The 27,698-nt window shown below is 38.4% G+C and overlaps 1 protein-coding gene across 3 annotated transcripts in view; it reads left to right on the plus strand.

Annotated features, from left to right (window-relative positions):
- Window positions 1-4,019: 4,019 nt before the first annotated feature.
- Window positions 4,020-27,698, plus strand: part of LOC136751431 (nectin-1) — a 45,475-nt gene continuing 21,796 nt past the window's right edge. Inside the window, exons 1-2 of one of the 3 annotated variants that reach the window (XM_066707048.1) lie at window positions 4,020-4,350; window positions 11,188-11,329. In XM_066707048.1, coding sequence (XP_066563145.1) covers window positions 11,206-11,329 — 124 coding nt within the window. In that variant the 5' untranslated portion in view covers window positions 4,020-4,350; window positions 11,188-11,205. The remainder of the gene's footprint in view (window positions 4,351-11,187; window positions 11,330-27,698) is intronic. The other 2 variants (XM_066707049.1, XM_066707050.1) reach the window with 2 other exon arrangements.

Genomic DNA, 27,698 nt, shown 5'->3' on the forward strand with positions numbered 1-27,698 from the left:
TTGAAGTAGTTGCAAATGACATGCCAATACTTTTCAAATACATTCAACTAGTTGTGAAACAGGATACAATTTATAATTTTAAAAATACGATTTTGGAAAATATGTATTTGACCAGGTCTGATCAGGTCACATAATCTCATCCACATCACATTGAGTATTTTCACTCACAATACAACGAGGGAAAAATCTCCTGGCATGTGGAAAAAAAACATTCTCTTGAGATGGCTGCACACAAAACAAAACACAAACAAACAAAAAGTCATTTAATTGGTTTTACAATTAACTTTTCAGTAAATAAATACCCAGACCCAGTCAGACACACAAACTAGTCATGCATATACAGGCAATGCTTACAAGCACCACCACAACCAAAGAAATAGACAAAGATTATGGTAGGTGTTGACACAAAGACAGGAGTTCAGAGTTAGGGTAGAAAAACACAAATACAAATATATTGGTGGGTAAAGACACATTTTACCCTCAAATAATAATTCCTTTACATTAACATTTATACAATTGTTAAGAAAAAATAAAACAATAAAACAACAATTATTCAGGAAACTATCACAATGCATCATGGGAATGGTAAGTTATTTGGTTTACACCACTATGGTGTAAAATCAACTCTTTATTTTGACACCCAGTATTAACAGTGACTCTCAAGATGGTTTAACTCTCAAAGTGTTAATTTAACCAATGAGTGTTGAAACAACACTGTTTTAAACACTATATTTTAACACTGTAATTGTAATACTATAGATTGTGCTGTGTGGGTTGAGAGCGAGTTCGGACTGGAATTTCATAATAATGTAGAGAAGAAGAAGGGATCGGGCAGGGAGGCTGAAAGCAAATATTGGAGCACATGAGCTTGGCTGACATCCTGACTGCGGGTATTGTGATGAGCCAGTAGGCTCTGTCACTGATTTAATTGGCTCTTATTAACCCTAATTGGACTGAGCATTGCGACCAATCACGGGATGTCATATCGGGAGCAGATGGGGATATGAGCAGTGCCGGCAGCCGGGTGCCGGCACTCGTCCTTACCCATAATAAGATCAGTTTCTTTAACTAATTTATGAACTTGTGGATGAGACTTAAACCTACTGCTATTAATCAATCTGTGTAATGGGGTCAAGTGACTGGATTGTGCTGGATCCTATTAGCTATATTCCAATCAATTGATCTAAAACCGCAATTAACCCATCTTTGGTTTGTTGTGAATTTTGGCTTTATATTGAAGAGTTTGTATTGGTTTTTATAGTTGAAATTGCTGTTAGAATTGTGGTTACTTATATTGGTGTGTTTATTGTATGGTTTATCTGACTTCTATATTGTGGTTCCTTTTCACTTACATTGGTGTTTGTTTGGTTTATTTTAGTATTTTTTATGAAGGTTAATTATTGTTTTATTATAACAATTGTTTGTATGTATGAGGACTGATTTGAGGGAGAAATTAACTGAACTATTTAATGGATATTGACTTTTTATGGATTGTTTAGGGATATTGTGATTGTTATTCTATTTGCCTAAATTGCACATTGTGTACCCAGCTTATTTAATTGTTTATTAAAAAGACTGTTATATATTTGATCTTGGCATTTCACTCTCCCTTCACACAACTACTTTTAGCTTCCAGGGTTATTGGACCGGATCGTCCCGGTAAACCAAAGATGGTGGCAGCTACACGCAACTCTGTCAAATCCAGTTAGAACACAACCTTACAGTTACAGTACTACGACTGACCTTATTGCGCATTACTGTCCCTTGGCTGGAGCCAGAAACCAAATATTGCAGAGTTTAAGAGTTGGTAATTGCCGTGCGGACACGGGAGCGTCTGAGCTTGATAATCATCCCCGACGGCCGTGCTCGGACTGACCTCCGTAGTGATGGCAGTTCGATTATTTTTAGTGACTCGAGTCATTTGATTAAGTTTGGTGAATCGATTAATTTCGTTCACTGATTCAATGACTCGAACCAATGCAGCCCGAATCAGGATTGGTTAGGTAGACTTGAACCGGAAAGAACGAGTCGTTCACACAACAGAAGCTAGGACAAGTCTATATTTGACTGGGTTAAATTAAATACAGTTCTGACAAATATATATTTAAAATCCCGGAGATAATAACAGCTTGAAACATTAACATTATTTAGCCAACACGATTAATCTAATTAAATGTAATAAATTGTTTGGACAAGGGCGTCTGCTACGAAATAATAATATCGTTACATAAATGTCTTGCGCATAGGTGAATCTCCAATATTAATAATTATTGTTGATTTACCTCAAGATGACTTAGTATTCATAATTTGTGCAAAATGTTTTGTGTATAAAACATCCCAAAAACAGACCTCATAGCGATGTATTGTATATTTTTGTTTTGTTTGGCAGACGTACCCAATGAATACGGACTGTGTGTGTGTGTGTATAAAATTACACACACATTATGTACCGTATAATATTGCATAAAGGTCTAATCTCATTTTTTGACAGTCTATGCTCGGTCTGGATGATGTAACTGACGCCAGTTACTGATGCAATAAGCAAGACGGAATTTGGCACCAACATGGCACATACGGTCTTCAGTTTCAAAGCACTCAACGAATTGTCAGGACGAACGAATCCGCCAGACCGCGACTCAGAGAGTCATTGAACGAGAGTCGATAGGCGGGTCTCCGGCTCCTGGGCCGCTGCTGCTCACAAGCGAATCAAAAGAGCAGATTCAATGCGTCACTGTTCCGATTCCCCTCGGTCTCCAAAATGAATCGTTCGCGAACTGCACGTCACTACTACTCCGTATTGCTGTACCTTGGCTAGAGCCAGACAATGAAGGTCGGATTAAAGGGAGGTAGAGTCCCTCCTCCTGCCTAGCCTGCTCTTCACTCTTTGCAATAACTCGGTGAATGTATCCATACACGTGTAGCTGGGTTATTGTATTATACATGTATATTTTATTTTCTCTGTTTTGGTGAACTTCAAAACTTTAATTGCATCTTGTCAGAAATCACTTTGTTGTAGCTGGGGCTTTAATTCGCGATACCCACGTTAGAGTCCTCAATTTGCAGATACGGGGAGTGGGAGACGGCTTGTAAATTATGCGAACGTGTGCTGACGCTGCCCATGCTACTTTTTAGGCAGAATAAACAGCAGTGTGTCACGCTCCTGTGGCCCGTGTGGCTGATTCCTCACTATAAGCGGTGATACCAACACTACGAGTTCAAGTCTGCTACACACGCGCACACCACCTACATTGTATTCAATTCTGCTTGAAGATGTAATATGCTACTTTGATTATATTGCACTTGTTTATCTAAATCATCCTCGCTTTATATTTATACTCTATTTTAGAATATAAATAAAGGGATTATTATTTACCTGTTTTTGATGAGTGGTTTTTAAGAAATAAACGGGTGCTTTGTTTACAGCTCAGGGGGGGGGGCTCATATTTTATGGTATACGTACTGGGTGTTTTCTTTATTGTGTATTATGTTGATTTTGAGTGACTTATTGGAATTGTTGTGGAGTTCTTTTTACAGCTGTGGGGTGTTTTTCCTTTTATGGTTTGCTGTGTAGTTTGAAACTTTATTAGTGAGGGTCAGAGACTGCCTCTGACTTTTCCCCATAACCCTGAAGCATCCTTTCCATTTGATATTTAAAATATATTATCCTATTTGTTATAAACCGCTCTCTGGCGTCCTTCGTTTAATACCTGTATTGGTCTCCTTTGTTGTATTGTGCAATACCTGACCTTACAAAGGTGGTAGCGAGCCCAATTTGTTAAAACACTCTGCTAGCGGCATTACAATACAGAATCATTTCTCAATTTTGTATTTATAGTCACGGCTTTAAAACCGCACGACACTGACCAACCACTCTCTTCCTGTTCACAACCGGACAAAGTAATACATTTCAAGAAAACCTGCCAGAAACTGACCATCGAAATGCACACAGAATGCAGCAGAAGAACTACCTATAAATTTATGAAGCCATACAGCTACAAAACCACCCCGTTACATCGACTCCTATTCTGAATTCACTGCAGAGGTTATTTTATGTAATTGTACTGTCTGGATGTAGAATCCCTGCGATCTCAAGCAAACGCCAATAAACAAGCTCCCGTTGTGTGGATTGTAATGCTCTTAAAAGTACATCTGCGCCTGGAGAGGAATAATACGCTGACGCGGCACGCGCATGTGCATACACGTCGGGGATGCGTGAATTCGAGTGACACAGAATTCATCGTAATAGCTGCTGTGCACTAACGAGATCAGATATGCCTATTGTATCATGATTGGCATTGTACGAAGATCAGGCTGAAGTGAACTAATTTTGTTTTCTGATTATAAACCTTGGTGAGTCTGGTCTTTGTTTTGGAGAGGGGGAACAGGGGTGGGGAAATGCCAGACTTCAATAAGTGTTTGCTGAAACTGTGTTTTTCTCTGAAGGTTCCTGGCCTCCATCTGCCTTGTGTGTGTTTACCTATGGAGTATAGATCCATTCACCGAGAATCATAATAATAAGCCAGTTTAACATATCCATTATTGGCTACTGGATACGATTGTTGGGATAAAGCAGTGTACGCTACTGGAGCCGCCTGCAAAAAGTGGGTCGAGGCAGACTAGAGCCTGAAGGTGCTCCGGGTCCTTTATCTACTGGAAATTGTTAATTAATTAATTTTAGCCTTTTACTAAATTTTAATATATACTTTTAATAAAGCAAACGGTCATTATGTGTGTTTAGTTACTGCTTGAACTTTCAAGCTTTGTTTATGTCGACGTGGATGTACCCATACAAATTCGAACTACAGGTTATGGAAATATATTTTACTGGAAGCGGTGGAGAACGAGACAGTGTAACTCCTGTTTGGCCGAACAAAGGGAGCAGGTTTATTGAATGTGTAGCTCTCGTGGGTCTGTGGTCAGATAATATTTTTTAAACAAAATCACTCCTTTTTTTAAATGATCCCTGGTGTATAAATACGACGGATGTGTCGGTCAATTCCTGCGCTGCATTTTGAGAAACATTGCTATCCTGATGTGCATTGTAGACAGAGAATCGTCTTAAAGATATTCGGTAGACGAGTGTAGGCAGCATGTTCTGATTTGCTTTGTAACAGGAGAATTGAAATACCACTTGAAGATGCGAGGATATCCAGCAGCCCTTTTAAAGTAACGCAGTGGGTTCGTGAAACATTATGCCATATCCACAGAGGTACACATATTACCTTACACAGTTCACTTCAAAATGTAGGCTATATTTTGACACTGGCAATACAATACAGGAAATGTAACCACTGCCCTGGGAAATACAGGTACAGGGTACATTAAATTGACAACTGTACGAGAGCAACAATCCATCAAGTAATGCTTTTACTAAATCAATGGTTTTGCTAATGTTGCTGGAGCAGCACATGACACGAATTAGAATCCTAACGCCACCGAGCGACGTGTTTGTCGCAAATGATACCACTCAATATACAACTCATTTTTTTTGCAATGTCTGTCTATGTCATCTTCTTTGACAGCCGTTATAGCCTACGGTAGTTCAATTGAGAACTGCACATTCTTTCCCCCCCGTTTCTTCTCCTAGAAGCAATTTGTGCTATAATTTTTCCTCTATTTGCTGTTTGGGCATCTGCCATTATTGTCCCTGTATCCGCGTTTTCTCCTATAAATTGTGTTTCACAATATTCCAATATAGAAACCGGTGATAATTTTTCGGTTTTGCAGATGATAAGTAGTCGGAACACCTATCGTATTTGATCGTATTATGTAGCAATATAGACAGTGTAGCTAGCCCCTGCTTTGTTTTAGTGAGGGGACGTCTACTGGCAAGCAATTGGAAGGTTTGAGATAACACAAGGACATTATTAAGTAATAAAGTAATAACACAAGGAAGTCAATGAAGTGAGATTGTGATGGCACACATTCAGCACCTACAAAAAAATCATGTATTTACGTAAAAATAGTATTTCACAAGATTTTACATAAATGTTTAATAGTATTACAAAAAACAAAACAAAACAAAAAACAACGAAGAATATCTGTTTAGTATATGCTGTAGTAGTATAAGCATTAAAACCAAGGAAAATCTATTATATAAAACTAGATACTGCTGAAGCTTTTCTGGTGATTTTATATTGTGAATATTGTATTGAACGTGCTCCTTTAATGCCAAGTGGCTTTGAAAGGGGGAGGAGGTTTTAAATGGATTGACTTTGACATTTGTATTGTGTATACGAACATAAGAAAGTTTACAAACGAGAGGAGGCCATTTGGTGTCTATTAATAACTGAGTGATCCAAGGATCCTATCCAGTGTATTTTAATAAACTTTCAGCTTCAACCACATTGCTGGGGAGTTTGTTCCAGATTGTGACAACTCTATAGTGAAGAATTGTCTCTTGTTTTCTGTTTTGAATGCCTTGAAGCCCAATTTTCATTTGTGTCCCTGGGTTTGTGTGTCCCTGCTGATCTGGAAAAGCTCCTTTGGTTTGATGTTGTCGATGCCATTCATGATTTTGAAGACTTGGATCAAGTCCCCACATAGTCTCCTCTGTTCCAGGGTGAAACGGTTCATGCGTTACAACATCTAGTTCTATTCCTCCCATATTGTAATTATAATGGACATTTTTGCTACCTGCATGTATTACCTTGCACTTGTCCACATTGAATTTAATCTGCCAGGTGTTGGCCCACAACTGAATATTATCTAAGTCCCTTTTGAATTGCCTGTGTTGCAGAGATTGTATCTGCTGAGCCACTTATTTTAGTATCATCTTCAAATTTGACAAGTTTGCTAACTATCCCAGAGTCCAGATCATTAATATAGTTTAGAAAAAGCAAAGGCCCTAGTACTGATCCCTGTGGAACTCCACTAACAACCTCACTCCAGTTAGAAGTGACTCCTCTAATCGACACCCTCTGTTTCCTATACATCAACCAGTTCATAATCCGTCTACTTACACTACCCTGAATGCCTACACAGCAAAATCTGTAGTGTTGAAATCCCAGTGTATATAATATAGTCTTAAAATCAGTGTTGTCTCAACACTAAAAAGATTCAGTTGACACTTTGAGAGTTAAACCATCTTGAGAGTCAGTGTTAATACTGGGTGTCAAATTAAAGAGTGTTGGATTTTACACTGTACTGGTGTAAAACCAAAGAATTTACCATATCCACAATGCATTGTGGTAGTTTCCTGAATAATTGTTGTTTTTATGGTTTTATTTTTTTCTTAATTGTATAAATGTTAATTATTAATGGACTAATAGAGTTAACACTGGTGAGAGTAGTGCAGTGTTAAATAAAATAAACACTTTTAAGAGTTGCTTATTTGACTCCCAGAGAGCAGAACTTTTAACTCTGAGACAGTGTAAAAATGCCAACTCTGTTGAAAGTGTTAATTTTACTCTGGTGAGTGTGGATTATATAAACACTTTTTAGAGTTAATTTTTACACTGTTGGAGTTAATTCAACACTGGTGAATTTACTGTGTACAGCTTCCAATTTGAGGATCAGTCTTTGGTGCAGAACCTTATCAAAAGCTTTTTGAAAATCTAAGTATATCATATCATATGCTTTCAAGTGATCTACAGCTGCAGTTGCATGTTCCAAAAATTCGAATAAATTAGTAAGACATGATCTGCCTCGTCTAAACCCATGTTGACTATCTCCAAGAATATGGTTTTCATTAAGATGCTCCTCTATTTTCTGTCTAATCATTTTTTCCAACATTTTACAAGTGATGCAGGTGAGACTGATTGGTCTGTAATTTCCTGGCTCAGTTTTGTCCCCTTTCTTGTGGATTGGTATGACATTTGCTGTTTTCCAGTCGGTTGGCACATCCCCTGTTCTTAAGTGTCATTTGGAATATTTGACTTAGCGGCCTATATAAATAATTTCCCTCATTTCTTTAAGTACTGTTGGAAATTCACTATCTGGCCCAGGTGATTTGTTCATTTTTAATTCTGCTAGTCCCTTTAGTACCTCCTCCTCATTTATCCTGATCTCTCTTAGGGTTTGACTGGACTGATTGTTAACCTGTGGCATGTTATCTGTCTTTTCTTTTGTAAAAACCTCTGTGAAATACTCATTTAGAACATTTGCCACATCTTGTTCATTTTCCAAGATACTTCAGTTTTGCCCTTTAGCTGTTTCACTTCCTCCTTTATTAACCTCTTGCTGTTGTAATATTTAAAAAAGCTCTTTGCGTTAGCTTTAGCTCCAAGAGCTATGTTTCTTTCTATTTCCCTCTTTGCTTTCCTGATCCCTTTCTTAAGGTCTCTTTGCAGCTCAACATATTCTATGTATTTTGTTTCGTCTCCATCCCTTTTGTATGCACTATACAACATTTTCTTTCTCTTGATATTTTTTTGCATACTTCAATTAAACCATTTTGGCCAGTGTTTGTTGGTCCTCAATTTGCTAAGTTTTGGTACAAATTTCTTCTGAGCCTCAAGTAGTATATTCTTAAAATATAACCATCCATTTTCAACTGAATCTGTATCCAGTGTGCTGCACTCTACCTCTTCTGTGTCACTTCATACATTCAAGGATTGCTTTTCTAAAATTGTAGACCATTGTTTTAGACTTGATACATGTTTTTTTGAAAGAATGCCTCAAAGCTAACCATATTGTGATCACAGTTTGCCATTGGTTCTCCAATTAGTGTCCCTCTGACTATATCTTGGTCATTTGAAAATATCAAGTCAATGTATGCACTCTCCCTGGTTGATTCCCTGACAAATTGAATTAGAAAGCAGTCATTTAACATGACTGGGCTTTCCCAGTCTATGTTTGTGAAATTGAAATCCCCCTTTATAACAGCCACATCCTTGCTACAGTGCAGTCCTGATTACACTGTACAGTGCAACATCCTGCTGAATATCTGAGTTGGGTGGTCTGTAACACACTCCTACCACTAATCCTCTGGATCTTTTATTCAAAAGTTTGACCCCCAAATATTCTGTTCTGTTACTGGGATCTAATTTGAGTTCTTCTGCCTCAATGTCGTTTTTCGAATATAATGCAACTCCACCCCCTCTTCGGTCTTTCCTAAACTGTGTGTATCCTTTCAACTTGTATTCATCCATCATTTTCTGTAAACCATGTTTTTGTCACTTCTACAACAACATAGTCACATGCCAGCACTGTGGCTTCTAGGTCTAACATCTTGTTCCTTTTATTCCTGGCATTGAGGTACAAACATCTCAGGACTTTTTCTACTAGCAGTTTCCCTTTGTTTTCTTTCCTTTGTGGAACATCTCCCATTGTCAGAGCTCCCTGCCCCCCTGATCCCTAGTTTAAAAGTTTCTCAATTACTCGGCACATATGCTCTCCCAATGCCTTAGCCCCCTTTCTGTTTAGATGTAGACTGTCTGGTTCGTACAGGTCCCATCTATCCCAAAACAAAGACCAATGCTCCATAAACCTAAAACCCTCTTCCCTACACCAAGATTTCAACCACGTGTTAAACTTTCTAATCTCTGCCTGTCTCCCTGGTTGCACGTGGTACCGGAAGTATTTCAGAGAAAACTAATCTGCTCTTTAGTTTTGTTCCTAACTCTTTAAATTTGTCTTGCAGAACCTCTGCCCTACCTTTTCCTATGTCATTGGATCCAATGTGCACCATGACCAGTGGATTTCCCCCGGCTTTGGCCATTAGCCTGTCTACTAGTTTAGGGAGATCTGCAACCTGAGCACAAGGCAGTCAATATACCATGCGGTTCTCCTTATCACTAGATCACACTGTGTGATCTACGCCTCTAAGAATGGAATCTTCTACTATAACTACCTCCCTGTTCTTGGGGGTAGTGGGTACCATGGTGCTCTGGTGCTCAACTGCCCTCCCATCACCCTCTGAGCTGCCTCTGTCCAACTTGGTGTCCAGCAGTTGTAACCTGTTGGGTAATTCTAGCTCTTGTGGTGTCTCTAGGGGTTATGCACGCCCTGTTCTGCGGATACGACCTACTGTAACCCAGCAGTTCTGTCCACTTTCCTGCTCTATGGTCTCAACTCTCCTAGGTTTTGGCATGCACACCATCTCTCTCATGGGCTGATTGACCAACTCTTCCATATCACTAATACAGTGCAGATCAACAAGCTGAGCCTCAAGATCACAGACCTTGATCTGTAGGATTTCAACCTGCCGACAACGTTCACAAATGAAATCTTCTTGGATGAGTTCATCCAGGAAGGCAATAATTCTGCAAACCTGACACTATTAGTGACCACATGCTTCTAAATGTTTTTTTTTTTTTTTTCCCTAAGTCTCTTGGTTCCTGTTCCCTAGTCAACTGCTTAACTTTGTCAGCGCAGGTCTTTCTCAACAGCTGAGTTAAGTAGCTTTTGTCTACCTGCCCCAATTCACACCTAGCTGGCCCCACCTGGCTCCTCTAGCAACAGAATTCCTGCTAGTCCTTGACTAAATCTCCTTTCTACAACCTATTTACTTTCACCAACTCAGTAGCTGAACTGAATTGGCTTCAATTTAGCCAAACTACAGACAATGCTAACTTCAATTAAGGCAAACCTAAAACAAACTGAGCAATGCTAAGATTGGTCTGAAACTAGTCAAACAACATGATGGCTGCCTCTCACCTGTACTCTCTTGTCTCTGTCTGTGGCAACTTGTAAATACTTCATATATGGTAGACCTATGTATTTTTCTCTTTTTCCCTTCCATGACTGCTCCTACTGTTGCTTGTACAACCTTTATTTTTGTGTATTATGGATCCAAAGGGGCCGATTTCCTGGAATGTATTGCAATGTGTTTAAAATTAAATTGTACAATAAATTAGCAATTTAACAGTTAAGAATACAGTTTAATATATTATGAAAATCAAGAAGGGTATTCATTACACTGTATTTCAATGTTTTTGTGTGTGTTGATGTGTTGTACTTGGTGGACTAATTTCTTCCATAATGCTGGATAACATTTTAGCATAAATGTTATATTACTGTAAACTTGGCGGTCTGTTTGAATCTAAAATTTGTTTAAAAAAATCTTCTATTTATTTTTAATAATTGTTCAGGCAAATAAAAAAAATCCTTACATTTTTTCCATGGAAATTGTGCCCTGACTTTAACATTCTTCTATGAATGGCTTAATTCCTTCAAAAGTGTTTTAAGGATTATTTGTTTATTTGATGTGTAATTATTTTTTCTTCCTTTTTCTGTTATCTGTAGGTCTCGGGACTCTTAATAATGTATACTGACTGGCTCTTACACTGGTGTAATGACAGTAAAGATATCTCAAGGAAAATAACTTGGAATATATTTAATCTTGCTTTCTGTTCATTTCTGCTTTTCCTCCCCCATCAAATATCAGGTAAGACTCTTTTAACATACTACACTGCTATCTTGTGAACTGATATTCATAAATAAACATCGATTGAGGGGAAAAACAAGGACATCTGAAGTTTTTTCTGATTGTTTTCCCCTCATTATTATCCCCAGTATCCCCAATAATTGTTTATTTTTCACTTAAAGGCCGTGTTTTGCAAAATATTTTGAAAGGAGCAGATTGACCAAGATAATTAATTAGCACAGAGATCTTCAATATGTTTCAAGTTGAGAATAACACCCAAAGGAGACTATGGGATATTGAACCCCAAAGCCATCATGAGGGAGAAAACCCAGGAGGCCAAGGAGACCAGGTGCCAATTGCACAAAAGGTCTTAAATGCTTTTAAGAAAAAAAAAAAGAAGACTTAAATTCAAGCCCAAAATAAATAGGCCTGTTGCACACTTTTTTAAATCAGTTTGGTCTTACATTTAAGTAATTTGGTAATAAACTGACATTAAACCAACATGGCAGCACATATGCCAGATAATTTTGAATTTTTCAATGAAAGGGCATTTCATTGAGAGAGGATATTTAAGGACAGACAAAACCCTTTAGAAAATTACAATAACATTGCTGTTTTTGAAAGGCTATGTTTCAGAATGGAACAACAGAAGCCACAGCATTCCTGCAGTAATTCAGGCAGTTTTTTAAAATATAATGAGAGACATTGTGGGAATCCACTTTGTGATTGTCCACTGAGTCTTACTGGCATTGAAAAGAAAGATCAAGCAGTTTGTTGCATTTCCAACAGATCCAAGCAAAATTAGAAAATTTTAAGGAAACGTCCTCGAAATCGCTGCATCGTCGGTGCAGTTGATGGGACACAAATAGAATTCAGGCTCCAAATCATAATGAAAATGTTTGTCAGTAGAAAGGGATACCTTTCAATGAATGTGCAACTAAATTCAGAACATAACCTGCTCATAAACAACATCTCAGGCAGTTCACACGACTGAAGAATTTTGCTGAACAGTTCCATTCAGTTAGTTTCTGAAACTGTTGCTGTGAAGGGATTTCTTCAGTGGCTATCCCCTAAAACCATGTCTAATGACACCATACCTGAACCCGCACAGTCCTGTACAGGTTAACTACAACCAGGCTCATAGCAAAACCCACAAAACTGTGGAGAGATGCATTGGAGTTTGGAAGAGGTGTTTTCACAACTTGCATGGAGAAATCAGAATGGCTCCGGATAGCAATTATTTTGCAACCGCAGGACTACACAATTTTGCAAGGTATGTATTTTTTGTTCTGTATAATTGTAGTGAAATTGGACATAATATATATATATTTGAGAACACAATGGGTTGGGGAAGGATTAACAGATAATTAACTGCACCATTAATGTTGACAAGCTTCTGCCTACTTAATTATATGATAGTTATTATAGTTGTTTTTAATGCAAAGTGATTTTTGAATAATCAGATGGTGATTTGTGTATGTATATAGAGTAATGTTTTCTTTTAGGATATTACTAAACTGTTACAATTTTATAAAATGTACATATTTTTCTTCATTTCAGACTTCAAAATCTTCGAGACCCTACAGATACCTTTCTTCCTGACGACTCTGTACCACAAGATTTAGCATGTAATGATGAAATGGAGAGTGCTGGGAGTTCAACAAGGACTGTGCTTACTAATAACTATCCTTGAAATAATTCAGAAATAACAGTAATGGAAATTGGACTACTTATATAATGAAATGTTTAATTTCATTAATAAAAACTTACAAACATATCTATTATCTAGTATCTATTATAAAGAATGACAAATGTATTCACAACCTTAATAATTACAACTAATTACAACCAAATCAACAAATCTTAATAATTACAACAATACTCTTCCCCTTTGAACTCTAATTTTCGAATCTTGCCATTTTTAACTTTATCATTTTGATTTCTAGATCAAGGTTTTCCCTTTCCAACAATAGATTTCCCTTCTTGAGTTCCAACTCTTTAACGTGAAGGTCCTCTCTTTGAATCCTATTTTTTATATTTTTAGTCTGAATGGGGCTGACATCTTCAGAATCTGCAATTAAATCAGTTAATTACTTTTTGTTATGTAGTAGTTATGTAGCTGTATAAGCAATAATTGTAAATTTTCAATAGCCCTATGTTAAAATGTGTATTTGCATTAAACAGCACTCGTGTGTAATACACGTATTATTGTGATTTATTCGTGTTTTTAATATAAAAAGTGTGTTTCAAATATTATATCAGATAATGTGAGGTTTGTCACTGTGGTTAGGTTTTCAGAAACTGTTACGGTAACTAGAGGGTTAAGAAATGTAATGAGCAAAATAGCAGGAAGTGTTCGCCAACCCTCAGTGTGCTTCCTTAAATGTAGATGTCAGCATGTAGTATGTATACCTGTGTTTTCTTTTAAAGTGCTTTTATACTGTGGTAAAAACAACTCGCTTAGCACACTTGCTCTCGAAGAAATCCTGCTGCAGCCATGGTGTGGTTTTCTTGCTCATTTCTATAAAAACGAAGTATACACTTTCTATATTGATTGTGCTGTATTTAAACTCCAAGTAAACAGTACAACGAATAATTCCCAAATACAGAATTTCAATTTTTTTACTAGGATAGTGTTTTCTGTTTATATACAGATAGCTGCATTATACAAATTTAATGCATTTTAAATGAAATATTTGAAAATATAGTTGCTACATTTTAAATATTGATATTTGTAACAATAGGTTCACCTGCTTCACCTGGTTTTAGGTTTCTTTTTGGAAAACTCTAGTTTTGCCTCAGACATAATTTTGTTTTAATTTAACTTACAGTGTGAAAAACGGCAGAGTTGATGGCATTGATCTTTATTTCTTTCAGTATTTTTTAGGGAACCCCCTAACCTTCCCAAAAATAAATGTTTTCTAATTGGTTGCTCAACTATCTTAAGTATTTTGTCTTCGGTAAAATTGATATTTTTTACTTTACAAGCAAACATAATAAGACCAGACTTTTTTGCTTAGCAACAACATTTAAGCCAGGGCTAATGTAAGACCTGTCGTGCAACAGTCTTATCGCGAGGTCTTGCGTAAGTCCAATTTCACATAACTTAGACTAAGGCTCAGACTTAAAGTAAGACCTTTTTAGTGCAACCCGCCCCAGAGTCCTAACTGCTACTCCACACTGCTGCACCACAAAATTCAAACTGAATCTAGCTGAGCAGTGAATTAAGGTGATCCAGAATGGGGAGTGGCAGGGATGGGCAGGATGGGAAGTTAGAGGGCATAGAGAATCAAGGGAGTATGTAAGGGAGGAGAAATGTGGAAGTTCAAAGGAGTCAATAGGCGGTAGGAGAGTGATAGCAAGTCAGAAAAGGGTGGAGGGGAAGAAAGAGAAGAGACTGTTGGAAAGTGATGGTAGGAGTGTATTGGGGGGAGAGAGGTGGTGAACCAAGAGGAGTCTCTGAGAGAGTGAAAGGGGAGCATACATGGAGGCACATAGGTGTACAAATTTTTACTCTGATATATCAGTTTGATTAAATACTTTTATTTTTCCTTAATGTTTTTTAACCCTTTTTTATTTTTGATATTTATGGTTTCCTTGTGTCTGGTGGGGATTATGGGATATATATTTTTCCTGTATGCCCTGTGCTCATTTTAACAAAGGAGATAGGAGGGTTGCAGATTGCTGTATTGTTTCCTTCCCCCTCTGTTCTGGTATGTAAAAAAATTGTTATTTATGTATGTAGTTATTTCCACTATTCCACTATCATGTTTACACATGCAATATAATAAGGTATATGAGGAGGGAAATTATTTAACAATTTACCAATTATTTAAAGTCTGAATGGTTTGTTCTAGATTTCTTTAACTGCCAGTTTATATTGCAGAAAGGAGCTTAATTCAGGTTTTGGTGCTTTGGTTAAGAGGTTAAGAATCCTAGAATCTTGTAGAACTCAATTTCTGCAATAATTGGACACAGACACCAATTCCAAAGATATACATTCTCATTTTTTTTTTAAACAAATATGAAATGTAGCACTACACTAGTTATACAAAAAGGGTAAAACTAATTAAAATTCACTTAAGATCAACAAATCAAGGACAAACCACTTCCGTGACCAAATCAAAGAACATGGCATCGCATATGATAACACAAATCGTTACACAAAATTACAAACACATTGACTACAATACCTGTTACTAAGATTAAAGTGAGTCTCTCATTAGTATTATTAGTCGGACATCAAATAACTATGCAGGTTAGTATTTATGTCGAATAACTTCTCGTTATACATATCAGTCTCATTTATGTTTGGGTGCCGAGAAAGATTGTATCATTTCTTGTTACCACAATTTTCCCTAATTGATTACTGTTCAATGATTAAGGATAGGCAGGGCCACCTATAATCTAGTGTCTATTAACGTGTGTCAGTTTCAGACTAAAACAGTTAAACAGGAATGAGAAGATATTTCTCGGCGTTGACAGGTTTTATTTCTAAAATTGTCAAACAAAACAGTTTAATGCAGCACTCATTTATATTTAAGAAAATACTAAATTATATAACACTTTCTAAAGTTTTTGACTCACGATAACATTTCTAATTGATTTCTCAAATGTCATGAATAATAAACTCCAAACTGTTAAACTTATCTGAACTTCATTGCAGAGAGGCCTCTCTGCCTTTGGGATTAGATAAAAGCACACGGTATGAGGTTCCATGGGGTGGGACAAGGTCTGTGTGGTTTGGAAGAAATGCAGTCCGGTTCAGCTTTGTCCAATAAGTCGATGCTCCTGGAAGTTGGGGTTTCGCAAATTAAGAGTCTTTTCCAAACAGATTTTCCACTAGTTTGAAGGCTCCAAGGTTGTGCACAGGCTGTATTCTTGGCAAGCAGGGTTTTCCACCATAGTTACTTGAAGACAAAGTCTTTGAGGAAAGCAGGGCCCTGTTCGTTTCCAGGGGTCAAGTTTCTTAAGACTCAATAGCTATTTAAATGACTGAACACTTCTGTATTACAGTCGACTTAGTCAATTGTCCAGCTGTAGTAACTCCACTGATCAGATGGGTACAGGTGGGCAGGCGCAGTTTCTAAAGTTCTTTACTTAATAAAGTTCTTTAAAAGAATTCTTTGTACAGCTCAATCTCCTTCTGCCAGTTAAACTCTTCTGTTGCCGGCAAAGACTTAGTTGTTTTCCGGTTCCGGTTCTGGCAACAGAGCTTACAAGTTGAGTTGTGGTAGCGAGTTTCCGGTTCAGGTGAGAGAGCTGTGCGCTACTTTTTATGCCCTTTTAGATCATAGGCAATTGGTTCTTGAGTGTGCGAGGTCAGACTCCGGTTTCAGCCCCCAGTCTCCTATTGCAGGAGGCTTGATTTATGCCTGATGTAAGTCCATGCCATCTTTTGGAAATGCCAGTTGGCCTGGGTTCGTTGCTCTGTTTCGGGATTTTGGCTCTTGTCCACTTCAAAGAGTTTTATGACCTCCACGCCATATTCCCCACACATTTTCACAGCAGGGATTCCAAGCCATTTGGCCCATTCTAGGTGAGCCGACTCCCAAAACTGTCACTTTGACGTAGAACAGTTCATGGGCCAATGAGCTCAGGAATTCTGGTAACTTTGGGGGAGAAGTCTTCTTTAGATCAAAGCTCCAGCTCAAGGCTAGAATGCTCTTATCACAATACACCCCCCCCCACTTAACGCTACCCACATATATATATACAGTGAGGGAAAAAAGTATTTGATCCCCTGCTGATTTTGTACGTTTGCCCACTGACAAAGAAATGATCAGTCTATAATTTTAATGGTAGGTGTATTTTAACAGTGAGAGACAGAATAACAACAAAAAAATCCAGAAAAACGCATTTCAAAAAAGTTATAAATTCATTTGCATGTTAATGAGGGAAATAAGTATTTGACCCCTTCGACTTAGTACTTGGTGGCAAAACCCTTGTTGGCAATCACAGAGGTCAGACGTTTCTTGTAGTTGGCCACCAGGATTGCACACATCTCAGGAGGGATTTTGTCCCACTCCTCTTTGCAGATCCTCTCCAAGTCATTAATGGTTCGAGGCTGATGTTTGGCAACTCGAACCTTCAGCTCCCTCCACAGATTTTCTATGGGATTAAGGGCTGGAGACTGGCTAGGCCACTCCAGGACCTTAATGTGCTTCTTCTTGAGCCACTCCTTTGTTGCCTTGGCTGTGTGTTTTGGGTCATTGTCATGCTGGAATACCCATCCACAACCCATTTTCAATGCCCTGGCTGAGGGAAGGAGGTTCTTACCCAAGATTTGACGGTACATGGCCCCGTCCATCGTCCCTTTTATGCGGTGCAGTTGTCCTGTCCCCTTAGCAGAAAAACACCCCCAAAGCATAATGTTTCCACCTCCATGTTTGACGGTGGGGATGGCGTTCTTGGGGTCATTCCTCCTCCTCCAAACACGGTGAGTTGAGTTGATGCCAAAGAGCTCGATTTTGGTCTCATCTGACCACAACACTTTCACCCAGTTCTCCTCTGAATCATTCAGATGTTCACTGGCAAACTTCAGACGGGCCTGTACATGTGCTTTCTTGAGCAGGGGGACCTTGCGGGCGCTGCAGGATTTCAGTCCTTCATGGCGTAGTGTGTTACCAATTGTTTTCTTGGTGACTATGGTCCCAGCTGCCTTGAGATCATTAACAAGATCCTCCCGTGTAGTTCTGGGCTGATTCCTCAACGTTCTCATGATCATTGAAACTCCACGAGGTGAGATCTTGCATGGAGCCCCAGACCGAGGGAGACTGACAGTTATTTTGTGTTTCTTCCATTTGTGAATAATCGCACCAACTGTTGTCAACTTCTCACCAAGCTGCTTGGCGATGGTCTTGTAGCCCATTCCAGCCTTGTGTAGGTCTACAATCTTGTCCCTGACATCCTTGGACAGCTCTTTGGTCTTGGCCATGGTGGAGAGTTTGGAATCTGATTGATTGATTGCTTCTGTGGACAGGTGTCTTTTATACAGGTAACGAGCTGAGATTAGGAGCATTCCCTTTAAGAGAGTGCTCCTAATCTCAGCTCGTTACCTGTATAAAAGACACCTGGGAGCCAGAAATCTTGCTGATTGATAGGGGATCAAATACTTATTTCCCTCATTAACATGCAAATCAATTTATAACTTTTTTGAAATGCGTTTTTCTGGATTGTTTTGTTGTTATTCTGTCTCTCACTGTTCAAATACACCTACCATTAAAATTATAGACTGATCATTTCTTTGTCAGTGGGCAAACGTACAAAATCAGCAGGGGATCAAATACTTTTTTCCCCCACTGTATGTATATATATATATATATATATATATATATATATATATCACATTTCACATTTTCTTGTGTCAGTGCCTCAGAGTTTCATGCATTTAAATTAGGATTTATTTCCACTTATCTACACACCATATTCCACACTATTGAGGGGGAAAAAGAAAAGACCATTCTCTTACAAAACTGTTCAAGCTCAAGTTCCTTGGAGAGCAATGATGGACAGCAATCTTCATATCATGCCACACATTTTCTGTTAGATTTAGGTCAGGACTATGACTTGGTCACCTTTTTGTTCCTTAGACACTCCAGTGTAGCTTTGGCTGTATGCTTTGGGTCATTGTCATGCTGAAATGTAAACCTTTGTCACAGTTTCAGCTTTCTTGTAGAGGGCTGCTGGTTTTCATGAAGGACTTTACTGTACATTGCTCCATTCATTTTCCCTTATATCCTGACAAATACCCCAGTCCCTGCTGATTAGAAAATTCCCCATAACATGATGCTGCTACCACCATGCTTCACAATAGGGATGGTCTTCTTTGTGTAATGTGCTGTGTTGGATTTGTGCTAAACATAATGCTTTGCATTTAGCCCAGAAAGTTCCATTTCAGCTTCATTAGATCACAGAACTTTGTGCCACATGGCTACAGAATCTCCTGAGTGGTTGGATGGGCTTGAATAATGGCTTATTTCTTGCCACCCTAACATACAGGCCATATTTGTGGAGTGCTTGATATATTGTTGTCACATGCACACTTAGACCAGTCTTGTAGCCTGTAACTCTTGCAAAATTGCCATTGGCAATTTGAAACCTCCTTGGCAGTGCTGTAGTACTCGAGATTGGAATTGAATGTACTCGACCCAGTCTGGATTTGGTCTTGGAATCGGACTCGGCACCCGAGGACACAATGTCTCGGCCAAGACCAGACCAAGACCGCAGAAGTCAATATTTCATGCAATTTCATTTCCTAAACCTGCAGCAATACAAAGGCTGTCTATCTGTTATAATGTAATACAATATAGGCTATACAACTAATAGAATGCAGGTTATTATTACAAAATAAAATGATAATACAGTTAATTAAATCATACGCACAGTACATCTAATGCTTCCAGGTCCCTACTATGTAAATTGAGTAGAGAACTGCTGTTACTCGTCTTTCTGTTAGATTGTGGCTTTGTACAATATAGACCATTTTGTGCTATGAAAACTCAGTATCTTGAAAAACAAACTGCATTGAACTATAAAATAAATAATAACAGCCACAGAGTTAGCTTCATGATCCATACTTTCCCAGCTCTCCTCGCCCTTATTCTACAGTCTAGATTTTTTTTACTAAATATTTATATTCTGTACTTATAAACATGAAAATTCGTTACACTGAATAACAATATAGTTATCATTGACTATGCAAAGTCAAAATACATTGCACATAATTTATATTAATAATTATTAATACTATTATGAATTATTATTACAATATTTAATTTGATTAAATAATTATCACTAGCATCCCACAGTAGTATCACAGTCAGTACTGGTTCATATGTGCTTGTGGGTAAAATGTTTTGGCCATGTATATTTAGTTTGGAACGCTTTGAAGCAAAATACAAAAAGGATATACTAACTCAGCTGTTAATGCATATGCATACTGTTAAAAAAGAGGGGGGTTATGCCATACCGGCAAAATAAAATAAAATTAAAAACGCATACACAATACAAAATATTACGTTTTTATTGTTGCACCCGCTGCTAGCACATTTTGTATTTGGCATCATCATAGCATATTGGAGTATCAATACTTTACCCTGACAAGATGTTTTTTCTTTAAATGACTAAAGTTTACGTCTTCAGAGTTTATCATGTTTATCAAAGATGTGGATATTTCATTTAGTATTATGTAGTGGTGGTGTTTCTTACTATTATTAATAGTAGAAGTAGTAATCATTCTGAATTATACTATCCACTTATTGCCTAGTACATTTTTGGTGGGTCTCGAGGTCTTGACGCAGACTTGGACAGTCCCGGTCTCGATCTCGACTCGGACTCCGATATAGTGGTCTCGACTACAGCACTGTTCCTTGGTGCTCATGGTTGAGTCTTTGCTTTGAAATGCACTGCTCAGCAGAGGAAACCTACAGGAACTGCTGAATTCATTCTGAAATCATGTGATTCACTACAAGTTAACACAGGTCAAGGCCACTTAATGTGGTGTTGCAAATGGTTACACCTAATTTAGGATTGCTGTTACAAGGGGTTGAACACTTATCCAACCAAGCAATTTTTCTAATTACATTTTTAATTATTTTTCTACACATTTCTAGAGTATGTTTTTCACTTAGAAGTTGTGGGGTACAATGTGTAGATAAAATAAAAAAATAAAATAATTGAATGCATGTGATTTCCAGGCTATAAGTAACAAAAGGTGAACAAATGTAAAGGGGGTGTAGATTTTACATAGGCACTGTATGTATATATTTACTTTACTTTTGAAATAAATATATTTTTGTTTGGTATTGGGAAATTGGGTATTGGAAATTTCATCCCCTGCTTTACCTTGACTGCTTTAAATTGGGAAACAGGTTCACATGTTCAGCTGTTATGTTTTCTTTGAAAGTAATGTATTTATAGCAAGCTTGGAGTGTTTTCCTACAGCTGTGCTGATCTAAAGCTTTCCCTGGGCCTGTCTGTAATCCTGTGGAACAAGTCTGGGAATTTTACTGCTGGACTCTTTAATGCAAGGGAGACTTTTCCCCCTTGGTTAATTTTACAAAATGTGTGCTACATGCCCTTTATGCTGGTTGACCCAGGTTGGTTAGAACATAAGTAAAAGGAGGCCATTCGACCCATCATGCTTGTTTGGTGTCCATTAATATCTAAGTGATCCAAGGATCCTATCCAGTCTATTTTTAAATGTTCCCAAACTTTCAGCTTCTACCACATCGCTGGGTAGTTTATTCCAGATTGTGACTACTCTGTTTTCCATTTTGAATGCCTTGAAGCCCAATTTCCATTTGTGTCCCCGGGTGCATGAGTTCCCTCAGTCTCTCTGAGTAGGACTTTCCCTTCAGACCTGGAATAAGTCTGGTTGCTCTCCTCTGAACTGCCTCTAGAGCAGCAATACCCTTCTTGAAGTGTGGTGCCCAGAACTGCACACAGTATTCCAGATGAGGTCTAACTAGCGCATTGTACAGTCTTAACATTACTTCCCTTGTTTTAAATTCTACACTTTTGACAATATACCCTAGCATTTTTTATTGCTCCCCCACATTGCTTGGATGGAGAAAGTGAGGAGTCCACATAGACTCCTAGGTCTTTCTCATGCGTTACTTCATTTAGATCTGTACCTCCTATAGTGTAATTATAGTGGACATTTTTGTTACCTGCATGTATTACCTTGCACTTGTCCACATTGAATTTCATTTGCCAGGTGTCGGCCCACAACTGAATATTATCTAAGTCCCTCTGAATAGCCTGTGCTGCCAAGATTGTATCTTCTGAGCCACCTATTTTAGTATCATCTGCAAATTTGACAAGTTTGCTAACTATCCCAGAGTCCAGATCATTAATATAGATTAGAAAAAGCAAAGGCCCTAGTACTGATCCCTGTGGAACTCCACTAACAACCTCACTCCACTTAGAAGCAACTCCTCTAATCGACACCCTCTGTTTCCTATACATCAACCAGTTCATAATCCATCTACTTACATTACCCTGAATGCCTACAGCTTCCAATTTGAGGATCAGTCTTTGGTGTGGAACCTTATCAAAAACTTTTTTTAAATCGAAGTATATCATATCATATGCTTTCACATGATCTACAGCTGCAGTTGCATGTTCAAAAAATTCGAATAAATTAGTAAGACATGATCTGCCTCGTCTAAACCCATGTTGACTATCTCCAAGAATATGGTTTTCATTAAGATGCTCCTCTATTTTCTGTCTAATCATTTTTTCCAACATTTTACAAGTGATGCAGGTGAGACTGATTGGTCTGTAATTTCCTGGCTCAGTTTTGTCCCCTTTCTTGTGGATTGGTATGACATTTGCTGTCTTCCAGTCAGTGGGCACATCCCCTGTTCTAAATGTCATTTGGAATAATTGAGTTTGCGGCCTATATAACTAATTTCCTTAATTTCTTTAAGTACTGTTGGAAATATCCCATCTGGCCCAGGTTCAATTCTGCTAGTCCCTTTAGTACCTCCTCCTCATTTATCCTGATCTCTCTTAGGGTTTGACTGGACTGATTGTCAACCTGTGGCATGTCATCTGTTTTTTCTTTTGTAAAAACCTCTGTGAAATACTCATTTAGAACATTTGCCACATCTTGTTAGTTTTCCAAGATACCTCTATTTTTGCCCTTTATCTGTTTCATTTCCTCCTTTATTGACCGCTTGCTGTTGTAATATTGAAAAAAGCTCTTTGCATTGGTTTTAGCTCCAAGAGCTATGTTTCTTTCTATTTCCCTCTTTGCTTTCCTGATCCCTTTCTTAAGATCTCTTTGCAGCTCAATATATTCTATGTATTTTGTTTCGTCACCATCCCTTTTGTATGCGCTATTTTCTTTCTCTTGATTTTTTTTGCATACCTCTATTAAACCATTTTGGCCAGTGTTTTTTGTTCCTCAATTTCTATGTTTTGGTACAAATTGCTCCTGAGCTTCAAGTAGTATATTCTTAAAATATACCCATCCATTTTAAGTTCTAAGTGCTGTCTCATACCTTCAAGGTTTGCTTTTCTAAAATTGTAGACCATTGTTTTAGACTTGGACCTTGTTTTTTGAAATAATGCCTCAAAGCTAACCATATTGTGATCACAATTTGCCATTGGTTCTCTAACTACTGTCCCCCTGACTCTATCTTGGTCATTTGAAAAGATAAAGTCAATACATGCACTCTCTCTGGTTGGTTCCCTGACAAATTGAGTTAGTCATTTACCATCTCAACCATTTTCTATTTCTGCTTCTGTAGTCCCCATTGGGCTTTCCCAGTCTAAGTTTGGGAAATTGAAATCCCCCATTATAACAGCCACACCCTTGCTACATGCAGTCCTGATTACACTGTACAATGCAGCATCTTTCTGAATATCTGAGTTTGGTGGCCTGTAACACACTCCTACCGCTAATGCTCCAGATCTCTTGTTCAAAAGTTTCACCCACAAAGATTCTGTTCCGTTACTGGGATCTAATACAAGTTCTTCTGCCTCAATGTCATTTTTCACATATAATGCTACCCCACCCCCTCTTCGATTTTGCCTGTCTCTCCTAAACTGTGTGTATCCTTTAAACTTGTATTCATCCCCATCATTTTCTGTAAGCCATGTTTCTGTCACTCCTACAACATCGTAGTCACATGCTAGTACTGTGGCTTCCAAGTCTAATATCTTGTTCCTTATACTCCTGGCATTGAGGTATAAACATTTCAGGACTTTCCTACTAGCAGTTTCCCTTGGTTTTCTTTCTCCCATTGTCAGAGCTCCCTGCCCCCCTGGTTCCTAGTCTAAATGATTCTCAATTTCACTGCACATACGCTCTCCCAATGCATTAGCCCACCTTCTGTTTAGATGTAGACCATCCGGTTTGTACAGGTCCCATCTATCCCAGAAGAAAGACCAATGCTCCATAAACCTAAACCCCTCTTCCCTACTCCAAGCTTTCAACCACGTGTTAAACTTTATAATCTCTGCCTGTCTCCCTGGCCTGGCACGTGGTACCGGAAGTATTTCAGAGAAAACTACCGTGGAGGTTCTGCTCTTTAAATTCCTGCTAGTCCTAGACAAAATCTGCCTTCTACAACCTGTTTACTTTCACCAACTCAGCAGCTGAACTGAATGGACTTCAATTTAGGCAAACTACAGACAATGCTAACGTCAATTAAGGCAAACTTAAAACAAAATGAGCAATGCTAAGACTGGTATGAAACTAGTCAAACAACAAGGTGGCTGCCTCTCACTTGTACGCTCCTGTCTCTCTCTGTGGCAACTTGTAAATACTTCCGTTTACCTCTGGTCTCAACAGCTGCTTTAAGTAGCTTTTGTCTACCTACCCCCAATTCACACCTAACTGGCCCCACCTGGCTCCTCCTGCAACAGAGTTCCTGCTAGTCCTAGACAAAATCTCCCTTCTACAACCTGTTTACTTTCACCAACTCAGCAGCTGAACTGAATGGACTTCAATTTAGGCAAATTACAGACAATGCTAACGTCAATTAAGGCAAACTTAAAACAAAATGAGCAATGCTAAGACTGGTCTGAAACTAGTCAAACAACAAGATGGCTACCTCTCACCTGTACTCTCCTGTCTCTCTCTCTGGCAACTTGTAAAATGTTGATGTCTGCACTTTCCCCATGGTTTTACTGTTGTTTCCAATGGGTTAAATATGGTTACACTGTGCTTTACTACACATCACCATCGCAAAACCTATGATATTCACTCACCTAAAGGATTATTAGGAACACCTGTTCAATTTCTCATTAATGCAATTATCTAACCAACCAATCACATGGCAGTTGCTTCAATGCATTTAGGGGTGTGGTCCTGGTCAAGACAATCTCCTGAACTCCAAACTGAATGTCTGAATGGGAAAGAAAGGTTATTTAAGCAATTTTAAGCGTGGCATGGTTGTTGGTGCCAGACGGGCCGGTCTGAGTATTTCACAATCTGCTCAGTTACTGGGATTTTCACGCACAACCATTTCTAGGGTTTACAAAGAATGGTGTGAAAAGGGAAAAACATCCAGTATGCGGCAGTCCTGTGGGCGAAAATGCCTTGTTGATGCTAGAGGTCAGAGGAGAATGGGCCGACTGATTCAAGCTGATAGAAGAGCAACTTTGACTGAAATAACCACTCGTTACAACCGAGGTATGCAGCAAAGCATTTGTGAAGCCACAACACGTACAACCTTGAGGCGGATGGGCTACAACAGCAGAAGACCCCACCGGGTACCACTCATCTCCACTACAAATAGGAAAAAGAGGCTACAATTTGCACAAGCTCACCAAAATTGGACAGTTGAAGACTGGAAAAATGTTGCCTGGTCTGAGGAGTCTCGATTTCTGTTGAGACATTCAGATGGTAGAGTCAGAATTTGGCGTAAACAGAATGAGAACATGGATCCATCATGCCTTGTTACCACTGTGCAGGCTGGTGGTGGTGGTGTAATGGTGTGGGGGATGTTTTCTTGGCACACTTTATGCCCCTTAGTGCCAATTGGGCATCGTTTAAATGCCACGGCCTACCTGAGCATTGTTTCTGACCATGTCCATCCCTTTATGACCACCATGTACCCATCCTCTGATGGCTACTTCCAGCAGGATAATGCACCATGTCACAAAGGTCAAATCATTTCAAATTGGTTTCTTGAACATGACAATGAGTTCACTGTACTAAACTGGCCCCCACAGTCACCAGATCTCAACCCAATAGAGCATCTTTGGGATGTGGTGGAACGGGAATTTGGTGCCCTGGATGTGCATCCCACAAATCTCCATCAACTGCAAGATGCTCTCCTATCAATATGGGCCAACATTTCTAAAGAATGCTTTCAGCACCTTGTTGAAAAAGAACTTCCGAGCTAACACACATATTATTACGTTGCTGCAACTTTGTGGCAACGTTGTGTATTAATTGGGTCATTTTCATATGTAGTAATAATTATAATGAAACCAATAGAATCAACGAAAACAACAAAACTATTAGTCTATTGTTTTCTTAAATACATTAACGTTTTTATTTATGTATCACGTTATGGATCGCATTGAATATTAAACAGATTGTTGTTAAGTAGCCTACTTAGAGCAATGAACATTTATATTCAGAGATGAGATGAACACATTTTTAAATTAACTATACTATAGGCTCTATACTACACTAATATATATAAAAGCCATTATGTACTAGAATAAGCCAGGCCTTTATGTAATAATCAAGAAAACATAGCTACTGCATGAATTTAGACAAATGCGCATTTGTGCACAAAACGGCCACAAGCACTAGACTTACACTGAGCAGTTAAACATTATGTACAATAGCCCTATGGTTTTTAGGTTTTGTTTATTATCTGTTTCTTAATATAGCAATTAAGAAAAAAAGAATGAAGAAAGCTAAAGTTGTCAATTGTTTCTTTTTGACTATTGCATATATTGTGCATAGAACACATGCAGCTAAAATGTGATTTTGGACTCCACACTGGTTTGGTGGAGTGGACATCAGAAAGTTAATGTTAATTGCAGGTACAGCACCCTGCGCTTTCAAAGAGGAACAATTATTTTTTGATACAGTTAATGTACACCATCACATTTGACGATGCTGCTGCTGCTGCTGCTGCTCATGACCTTTAGCTGCCCCTTTGATGTTGGAGTCCACGAGACCTCTCAGCAGTTCCCTTCTTCTGCTGATCGGCTGAACTTGTTCTGAAATCTGCGGGTGGTTGTAATTGAGATTCACATTTTGAATAGATGATAAGCCTCTATATTCATTTTCACACATTTTCTTTTATAAATAGCTTACAGCACAGAGTCCAAGAATTACTGCGCCGTCACATTTTTCATTAACCACAGTCCCGTGGTCCCGGGTATTTCACATTTTCAGTCCCGGTATTTTGGGACTAGAAAATTGATTCGGGATCCCAGGATTGGATTCCCTAGTAACCACCAGCATTGTTATACAACCCAATAAACAGATAGAATAATAATTATAAACAACATGCTCACTGATCATTGAATAATTTAATAGAATAATATTGGCTTTTGTGTCTCACACCCTGAAGTGTATGCATGCTTGTTATTAATAAATGTACCTGCATCTGTCGTATTGTCTTGTGGTCCTGGTCTGAGCCTGTGGGGGTAAGAACTGGGTTTTGCGAGTTCCATTCCTCATAAAACAAAGGGTGGCGTACTCGCTTTCATGTTACTTGCTAAATGCCAACCATAGCATGTGACATCAATGTTTCCAAGGCATATTTACTATTGTAGACCATGGTTTGTTCATTGTAGATTGTAGTAAAGCACAGTGAACGCATGTTGAAGCCATAAGAAACCACAGTAAATCTATGGTACAACCATAGTAATACCATGATAAATGTGCAAGCATCCTATGATAAGT

This window comes from Amia ocellicauda, chromosome 6 (assembly GCF_036373705.1).
Source record: "Amia ocellicauda isolate fAmiCal2 chromosome 6, fAmiCal2.hap1, whole genome shotgun sequence".
NCBI lineage: Eukaryota > Metazoa > Chordata > Actinopteri > Amiiformes > Amiidae > Amia > Amia ocellicauda.